Source organism: Manacus vitellinus, unplaced genomic scaffold (assembly GCF_001715985.3).
Source record: "Manacus vitellinus isolate BGI_N305 unplaced genomic scaffold, ASM171598v3 scaffold_123_pilon, whole genome shotgun sequence".
In the NCBI taxonomy this organism is placed as follows: domain Eukaryota; kingdom Metazoa; phylum Chordata; class Aves; order Passeriformes; family Pipridae; genus Manacus; species Manacus vitellinus.
The window spans coordinates 175759-185631 of record NW_021938915.1 but is presented as its reverse complement, the minus strand read 5'-3'; the positions used below and the strand labels follow the sequence as shown (position 1 = coordinate 185631).

The following is a 9873-nucleotide window of genomic DNA, read 5'->3' as shown; positions in this document are numbered from 1 at the left end:
CTGCTGTGACCCATGCCAGTCTGTGTGCTGTGACCCGTGCCAGTCTGTGTGCTGTGACCCGTGCCAGAAGACTGTCTGCTGTGACCCGTGCCAGCAGCCCGTGTGCTGCACCAAGGTGTGCCAGAAGTCCATCTGCTGTGTGCCCCGGCCCTGCTGCTCCTCCTGCTGCTCCTACGTGGTGAAGAAGCCCGTGGTGGTTTGCTGCAGCCCCGTGCAGTGCTGCACCACTGTCAGGAAGTGCTGTGTCCCCTGCATCCCCATCCAGCAGTGCTGCATCAAGAAGAGCTGCTGAGCTGTCCTTGGGTGGCAAAAGCACCTCTGCCAGCTCCACGTCTGGTGTGCGATGAGAACAGGCCCCAGGAGATGAAAACCTGCTCCTTTGCCTCTGGTTCTCATCGTGATGGAGCCAACACGTAGGGATTTTCTTCTTCTTTTCAAGCTTAAGCTGCTGCTTCTTTCTGTCCTTTAGTTATTGAGTATCTTCAATTTATCACCCATAGTATAAGGCAAAGAACCATTAGATATTAGTGGGGTAATTATTCATTCTCTTCTTGGTGGTTGGGACTTGGGAGCCCTTTGCTGGCAATGTGATCACTCTTCATTCCCTCTCTTGGCTTGTAGACAATAAAACTGAGCATTAAGCAAAATGCAGCCTCTGCTCTTTTGGTTGTTCTTTCCCGGCTTTGCCCAGAATTTGCCCTCATTCCGGTGCCATCTGTGCCTTTGGCTGCAGATGAGCTCCAGTGGCACTGCAGGACATTTAGGGAACAAAGAGCTGCCCAGTCTGCTGGCACAAATTAGGTCGTGTCTGCAGCAGAGCAGCCTGAGCCACTGCAATGGGTTGCCCAGAGCAGCTGTGGCTGCCCCATCCCTGGGAGTGTCCAAGGCCAGGCTGGACAGGGCTTGGAGCAACCTGGGATAGTGGGAGATGTCCCTGCCCATGGCAGGGGGTGGGACTGGATGATCTTCAATGTCCCTTCCAACCCAAACCATTCCACGATTTTAGGATCCCTTCTTGCCCCTCCTGATCATCTGCCACAGCTCAGTGTTTACTGTAAAACTTAAAGGTTAAGGTAATTAAAACTCAAATGACACGGACTGATAGAGGCATAATCCCACCACCTGAAAACACACCACTCTGTAAATCATAGAATCATGGAATGTCCTGAGCTGGAAGGGTCCCACAGGGACCATCCATCCAACCCCTGGCCCTGCACAGACACCCCAACAATCCCACCCTGTCCCTCAGAGCATTGTCCAAAGCCTCCTGGAGCTCTGGCAGCCTTGGGGCTGTGCCCACTGCCCTGGGGAGCCTGGTCAGTGCCAACCACCCTCTGGGGGAAGAACTTTTCCCTAAAATCCAGTCTAACCCTGCCCTGGCACAGCTCCAGCCGCTCCCTGGGTCCTGTCCCTGTCACACAGAGCAGAGGTCGGAGCTGCCCCTCGGGAGGAAGTTGTAGAGCCCAGTGAGATGTACAGGAACTCCCTTATCTTGGAAAGGGTATTTCAGGAGGTACTGAGAGGAATTCACTACTCACTGAGCACAGGCACCATCTTCTTCCACTGCCATCTTCCGAAGATAAAAGCCCAGAAACCACGGGAATTGTTCTTACGTGAGCAGAGCGTTTCCTCCGCGCCTTCCTGGACTCCGAGCCCTGGAATGAAACCCAGGGCTCAACATACAACTTAAAGGCTTCATTCCTAGAATAGCCCACACATGAGTCGGGGATACCTTTCCTACCTGGCTGGGACTTTCTTTGCTATTAAAATGCAGGAGTCAGCCCTGAATTGCAGGTCTGGGGAAGGTGCCTCGAGCACTGGCTTGATTGCTTCCTCAACCTGCATTAGAATCATCTTCTCTACCTGTTTAACTCCTCTGAAAACACTTCCCAGGTGTTCAGGAGGCTTTTACTGAGGTAAATCATGTACAATGCACTGGCAGAAGGATATTTTATATCATAACTAGAGCAGAAGTGCCTTGGTTAAGGAAATAATGTGATTATTAATTTCATCGTGGAATCATGGAATGGTTTGGGTTGGAAGGGACCTTAATATTCATCTCATTCCACCCCCTGCCATGGGCAGGGACACCTTCCACTAGTCCAGGTTGCTCAGAGCCCCATCCAACCTGGAAAAGCTGCAGGGTCAGATCCTGCCCCGCTCACAAAGGTCCTGCAGGTCCCAAACTCACAGAACCACCACAGTTCACAAAGACATCACAGAACAGGGCATGGCATGTAAAAGGGACTTCATGGAGGTGTCATTTCTGACCCCACTGTACATTAAATGACATTTAACAGCAGGAAAAATGCCATAAATGCTGAGAGTGTTGGGGTGGTTCAGCCTGGAGAGGAGAATGTTCCAGGGAGAATCTCAGAGCCCCTTCCAGTGCCCAAAGGGCTTCAAGAGAGCTGGAGAGGGACTTTGGGCAAGGGATGGAGGGACAGGACAAAGGGGAATGGCTTCCCACTGAGAGAAATGAGGTTTAGATTGGGTATTGGGAAGAAATTTCTCCCTGTGAGGGTGGGGAGGCCCTGGCAAAGGTTTCCCAGAGAAGCTGTGGCTGACCCTGGATCCCTGGGAGTGTCCAAGGCCAGGTTGGACGGGGCTCTGAACAACCTGATGTAGCTGAAGCTGTCCCTGCCCATCCAGGAGGGTTGGATTAGATGATCTTTGTTGATCTCTTCCAACCCAAACCATTCCACATTTCTATGATTATAGAATTATTGTTTCTGTGATGATTGGGACCATCTTGGCCAATACAGCGACAATAAAGCCCGATAAAAATGTGATGAATGACTTATTCAGGGGAGATGGCTGAGGCTTTACACAGGCAGGACGTTGCTTCCTGCAGGCAAGTTTCTGGCTATTATGCAGTGACCTAAACAATGCTCCCCTGGGGACAATTCCAGAAGGGACACCCAACGCCACGCCACGGCCGCATCCTGGGAAGATACATCATGTCCCGGCCACCAGGGATCACCTGCCACCACATCAGCCCCACAGTCAGAGTCTGCTGGACGTGATTTGCCATGAATAGGCACTGCCTCAGCATCTTGGAACTCTCATCTTTTGTTGGTGGCCCCTCTCAAGGCATGAAAGCACCATCAACACCTTCTTCTCACATGGGGTTGATTTAATCCATCCATTCCATGGATGAAAATTAAAAAAAAAACCTTAATATATAACAGAAATAAAAAGCAGGGAGTGTGAGGGCCCAGCACCCTGAAGGGAGACCCAAGAGCAAGGATGAGAAAGGAGAAACCCTTCAGCCTAAACTTTGACCCCAGGGACAGGAAAACAAGGATTCCCATTGACCAACAGTTCCCACTGGTCCCCAAAAATTCCCCACCAAGGGCAGAGGGGACACACGGGTGGGGACATCTCCAAGTTCCAGGCGTGGTTGTCCCACTGCTTCAGCACCCCCCGGCCCCGGGCACATTGTTGAGTGTGTCCCGGGGTCACCCCCGGGGAAGTGGAGCTTCCTCAGAGCTGCCTCCGGTGCCATTAACGCAAATTCATTAGGAAATTTGCGTCTGTTGTTCGTGTGGAGGAGTAATTATGGGGCAGAATTGAGGAGGTGAGCAAAAGGAAAGAGGTAAAGATTAAATGCCGGAAGACACGTGGGAAGGATGTGCCGGGTGACCCCCAGGGGAGTCAGAATAGCCAAGGAATGCCTCATTTCCAGGGGGGGAGGCTTTGGAGAGTATAAAAGGCTCCCTGGCAGAGGGGTCTTCATTCACTCACCTCCACTTCTCTCCAGTCCTCACGGGTCATCAGGGTAAGTTGGAGTTTGCTGCTTGCCTTTACTTTTGGACTCGGTTTCTGTGGGTTTCTGCAGGATTTTTAGTGCTGTCTGGTTTGAGACCAGGCACTACAGAGGATCTGGGGACCAGAGATTGGTCTGTGACCAGAGATGGGTCTGGGACCAGAGATGGGTCTGGGACCAGAGATGGGTCTGGGCACCTCCTGGGTGGTTTCTCTCTGATGGAACCAGTGCTGGACCATGTGCTAAAGGCACGTGTATCCAATGCAAAAATGTGGAGATCTCAGGGACAGTCTGCCCTGGGATTCTGGACACCAGGCACCTCCCCAGCCACTTCGGGATGGACTTTGGGATAAGAATGCTTTAAGCTGGGCGATTCAGGCAGCAAAAAAACCCCAAACTCTCTTTTCCTTCCAGCTTTGCCAACACTCCAACCAACAAGATGCCCAGCGGCTGCTGCGGAGGAGGAAGCTACTCCCTGACCTGCTATAGCAGCTCCAAGGGCTGCAAGAGGCCCGTGTGCTGCTCCCCCATGCAGTGCTGCAGCCCCTGCTGCATGCCCGTGCAGTCCTGCTGCATGCCCATGTCCATGCCCTGCTGCTACACCATCACCAGCAACAACAACGGCGGCTGCTGCGGCGGCAACAACGGCGGCTGCTGCGGCGGCAACTGAGCCCTGCCTGGCTCCTCCCTGCTGGATTTGGATATGGATGTGGATAACAACCTGAATGTTCCTCCTCCTTCACTTAGAGATGTAGATCTTACCTTCTCTTCCTGCCTTCCATCCCCAGCTGCTCGTGAAGGGCTTTGAAGCCGCTCCCAACGATCGGCGGGATCTTCCTTCGCCAGCCCTGGTCCTGCTCTTTGCTTTCCTCTTGGGGTGTGGGATGTTGAATTCTTTTCTTCACTGTTTTGCTTCAATCTGTCTGAAAAAAAAAAAAAAAAAGGCAATAAACTGTAGTTTGTGACCCTGCAAACCTCCTGGAGTTGATGTGTTTGTTCGCTGCCTTTTCCTTGGGTGTTTTTCCAGTGTTGGGATGTTCCTATTTCCAAGGTGTTAAATGGGGGGGGTGGTCCCTGCACAAAGAAATCAGGGCATCCCTGATGCTTCAGTTTAAGCACCAGCTGGGTTTCTGGCACCTCTGTGAGCAATATTTCTCCACCCAGTATAAAATAAAGAAATGGGAAGAAAATAGGAGAGGGGAAGGTGGTGTGGAGATTTCAGAGCAGCTTTCCAGTGTCTGAAGGGGCTACAGGGAAGTAGGAGAGGGACTGTTCATCAGGAACTGGAGTGACAGGACAAGGGGGATGAGTTCAGACTGACAGAGGGGAAATTTAGGTTGGATATTGGGAAGAAATTGTTCCCTGTGAGGGTGGGGAGGCCCTGGCACAAGTTGCCCACAGAAGCTGTGGCTGCCTCATCCCTGGGAGTGTCCAAGGCCAGGTTGGACAGGGCTTGGAGCAACCTGGGCTAGTGGGAAGTGTCCCTGCCCATGGCAGGGGTGGAATGGGATGAGTTTTAAGGTCTCTTCGAACCCAAACCATTCTGTGATCCTATGAAAATAATACTATGAACTCACAAAGGATGTGAGCCCCTTCTGAAGCAGTCTGACAGGAAAGCTCCCTGGATTCCAAGAAGCCAGAGATCTGCCTCAGGACCTACAGACAGCCAAATAAACAGTTTGACACTTAGGAGACAGAGGTCTTGCCTCCGCTAAAACATCTGAGTAACCAGATACCAAGTTGAAGTGGGAGGACAAATCCTGAGAAAGCTCCACTGCCTTCGAGGAGCGACAGGATCAGCTGGAGTTGAACCAAAACCCTCAAAAACTGCACCACAGTCCTTTTTATGCATTTAATGCCCTTTTCTCACTCTGTTTTCACACTGATACGTCCCTTTTTTTGCATTCTGATCTGTATCCCACTACCCAAATATGGCTTGAGCACCTCGGTTACACCAACAGCTGGACACGACTCCCCTGGGTGGGAAATGCCCCCCTAGATCAGCCCTTCTCACAGTTGCAGGTCTTGCCCATGGAAAATTTCCCTCTGGAGGCACAAGTGAAGCATTTGCCTTCACTTCTGCCCCATTAATTCCTTGTAAGTGAATAAATAAATCAGTTCTCTTGGGCTGGGAAGTTGGTTCCTCCTCAGAGGGGACCTGCTGGGGAGGAAATGCCACACATGTTCTTCTGCTCTGTCTGGAGAAGTTGCAATTACATGTGTTGTTCTCCAGTTTTACACTCAAGGAATTATTCTCATGCCAGGGAAGCCTGGAAAGGAGTTGGCAGCGTTTCCTGCAGGGCTGAAACAGCACAAAAATCTCAATCTGCTCCCCCCTGGCACTGTGCAGAAAGCAAAGCAAGGCCACTGTGACCATCCCGGGGGCTGGGGGCAGCTCACCCGAGAGGACCCCTCTGCAGAGCACCCCAGGGATCCCCAGGGATGTGAGGAAGCACAGGGAACTCGCCAGGCAGGCTTCACCATCCTCTCATTAGGCAGCTCCCAGGATAATGTACGAGCTCCTCCGATGGGAGCTGCAATTTCAGATCGTGGAAAAAATTCCTCCCAAACCCCCCATTCCTGCAGGACTGAGCCCCAGAGCAAAGTGTTAAACAAGGATTCATCCACCCTGCCCAAGGCTCTGCCTTACCTTGACCTTCCTCCTTTCCTCTTTCCCTCCCAGAAAATGGTTTCACCTCCCACTCAGCTCCGTGAGCCCAGTCAGGACCAGTTCTCTGTGCTGGTCACCTCAACCTTCTCACCCTTTGGTTCATTCTGGGCTCCTTCCATTTCCAACACCCACCTAAAGCCCCTCCCTTCCTGGTGAGGAGCTGAGGATGCTCCTTTTGGGACCAGGGCTCAGCAAAGCAGATTTCAGGAGGATGGAAGGAGAGGTTGCAGGAGGGACTCGTTGACTTGCATCACATCCAGTCCCAGGGCCACCATTCCTTGTGTTGCTGCTCGCACAGGCAGAGCTGCCCCTTAAATTTTTAATTTAAAAGAGAAATATTAATAAAATATTAATAAAAATAAAATTAATAAATAAAATCATAAATATTCAGAAGGGAATACTCAATACAGAGGTTTTGAAGGGGTTTCTAGGAAAGTAGTCCCAGCAAAGCATCACAAGCCCCAACCTTGGTTTAGCAATGCCTGCACACAAACCTGACCCTCCACACACAGACTGGATTTGCAGAAGTTTGGACAAACCAAAAATCAGAGATGGTTTTGGCACGCCAAAGATGCTCTCGGGGTGCATGAGGGCGAGATGTGGGGGAGAGGTTGAACATGACCCAGCCCAGAACCACGCTGTGGCAGCAGGGCAGGGGGGGATTCTGCCACCTCAGCTGAGACCCCCCAGCAGAGCTGCTCCAGCCCTGGGGAACAGCCCAGGGAGCACATGGAGTTGCTGGAGCCACTCCAGAGGAGCTGAGCAGAGGGATGGAGCAGCTCTGCTGGGAGGAAAGGCTGCAGAGTTGGGATTGTTCAGCCTGGAGAAGAGAAGCTTCGGGGTGACCTGATTGTGGCCTTGCAGGGCCTGAAGGGATCCTGCAAGAAACATGAGGAGAAACTATTTAGAAGGGCCTGGAGTGACAGGATAAGTGGGAATGGGTTCAGACTGACAGAGAGGAGGATTAGAAGAAATCCTTCCCTGTGAGGGTGGGGAGGCCCTGGCACAGGTTACCCAGAGAAGCTGTGGCTGCCCCATCCCTGGAAGTGTCCAAGGCCAGGTTGGAGCAACCTGGACTAGTGGAAGGTGTCCCTGCCCATGGCAGGGGGTGGAAATGGATGATCTTCAAGGTCCCTTCCAGCCCAAACCAAGCCTTGATTCCACGGCCTTGCAGGACTCTCGTGCGGGTGACTGAGCCCCGAGCTCGGGTGACTCTTGACGCGTCCCCATCACTTCTCGCTCCCTCCTCACGTGCCCGTCCCCGTGACAGGAACAAACAGCCCCATTTCCATGACGTTTCCCAAACCCGTGTTTCAAACACCAGCCTGATGAAACCACCCATCACGAGGCCCAGAGACACGAGGCTGGGGCTCAGTTTCGGGCCTTGCACTGACTCAGCAGCGGCGGGTGCTGAGTAAGGCCCAGAACATCCCCAGCCCTCACTGCCTGCCTTTGTCAAACAGATATGAGGATGCATTTTTCTGGCTCCCTGGCAAGGTTGTGGGGAGGACAAATTCATCAGTATTCATAGAAGCCCTTTGATTATCTGCAGGCTAAACAATTATGGGGCCCAACAAAGGTAGTGATCACAAGTAATAGGGCAAAATGCAAATACCAGGCGACACGTAGGGCTAAAAAATATGGGTTTGGGTTGGTAAACAGGGAAACTGGGATGGTCAATGGCTGTCTCACTTCCAGGAGGAAGGTGTTCAGGACTATAAAAGGTCTCCTGGCCCAGCTCACTTCATTCGTTCGTCTTCTCCTCCCTTCACCTCTCCTCACTCTTCAACAGGGTAAGTGAGAACTTCTGAATCTCCCTTCATTCCCCAAAAGGAAATCTTGGATATCTGAGAGCAGCAGATCTAACTGGGGATCTGGGATGGGGTTTGGGAGTTGGGCTTCCATAAACTCTGCATGAGGATTTATGGGGCCTGGAAAGGTTAAAGGAGGCTCCAGGAGCATCAGCAGGGCCAGGCAGAGCAAGGGGTTGGAGAACATTCCAGGAGGGCCCAGCCTGAGGACTGCATGCACTGTGCTGGGCTGCTCTTCCTGGGAAATTAGGGATGCCCGGGAATGAGGAGGTGGGACTGACATTGGAGGAAAAAGAGGAGTTACAACCAACATTTACAAAACAAGACAACCCTTGGTTTCACCTCCTCTAACCTCCAAGTTGAGTACAACCAGAGCTTTGAATGAATTCTGTGTTTCCAAACCTCCTGCTCCCAGTCACAGACTGTCTCTGCTCCTCTCAGCTTTGCCTGGGTGGTTTCCCTCTGATGGAACCAGCACTGGACAATATTCCAAGTGCACAGGTGTCCAAACCAAAAACATGGAGATCCCAGGGACAGGCTGTCCTGGGATCCTGGACACCAGGGACTTTGGGATGGACTTTGGGATAAGGCAGCTTTAAGCTGCCTAAAGAACCAGGAGATTCAGGCAGAGAAAAAACCCAAACTCTGCAGTTCCAACTTCCTGGGCAGGGGCAGAGGAGGGGCAGGCCCTGAGCTCTGCTCTGGGGGGACCAGGGACAGCACCCAGGGAATGGCTGGAGCTGTGCCAGGGCAGGGTCAGGTTGGATCTCAGGAGAAGGTTCTTCCCCCAGAGGCTGGTTGGGCACTGACCAGGCTCCCCAGGGCAGTGGGCACAGCACCAAGGCTGCCAGAGCTCCAGGAGGGTCTGGATGATCCTCTGGGGCACAGAGTGGGACTCTTGGGGCTGGGCCTGTGCAGACTGAGGGTTGGACTGGATGGTCCTTGTGGGTCCCTTCCAACTCAGCACATTCTGTGATTCTTCCCAGCTTTGCCAACTCTCCAACCAACAAGATGCCCAACGGAGGCTGCGGCTGCTGCGGAGGAGGAAGCTACTCCATGACCTGCTACAGCACCCCCTCGTGCTGCAAGACCCCGATGTGCTGCTCCCCCATGCAGTGCTGCAGCCCCTGCTGCATGCCCGTGCAGTCCTGCTGCATGCCCATGTCCTGCTGCTACACCATCAGCAACAACAACAGGGGCTGCTGCGGCGGCTGCTGCGGTGGCAACTGAGCCCCCAGCCCTGCCCGCTGCCCTCCCGGCTCACCTGTGCTTCCAGACGTGGATATGGACCTGGACACCACCCCTGCTTTGCTTAGAGACTGTAGATCTCCTGTCCTTTGCCTGCCTTTGGTCACCCAGTGCTCGTGCAGTCGCTGCCCAGCGCTGGGTGGGGTTTCCCTCCGTGAGCCCTGGGCCCGCTGCTCCTCTTCTCTGGGTGTGTGGGATGTTGGATGCTTCAGTTCTCCCTTTCCTCCCTTTAACCTCTAATTAGTCATGAATCATAATAAAATGTGTCAGTTATGATCCTGCAAACTCCTGGGTTATGTTTATTCATTTACTCGTTTATCTTTCTCTTTTAAACCGGAGCTCTGGTCTGGGACGTTTTCAGCATTTGTTTAATT

At 52.6% G+C, this 9873-nt stretch overlaps 1 protein-coding gene across 1 annotated transcript in view; it reads left to right on the top strand.

Moving 5' to 3' along the window:
* LOC115308139 (keratin-associated protein 10-4-like) overlaps positions 1-9580 on the top strand; it is a 10454-nt gene extending 874 nt beyond the window's left edge. The window contains exons 2-4 of the mRNA XM_029965907.1: positions 1-287; positions 8086-8233; positions 9238-9580. The exon at positions 1-287 is cut by the window's left edge and continues 11 nt beyond it. Coding sequence (XP_029821767.1) covers positions 1-287; positions 8086-8233; positions 9238-9481 — 679 coding nt within the window. The 3' untranslated portion in view covers positions 9482-9580. The remainder of the gene's footprint in view (positions 288-8085; positions 8234-9237) is intronic.
* Positions 9581-9873: the final 293 nt, after the last annotated feature.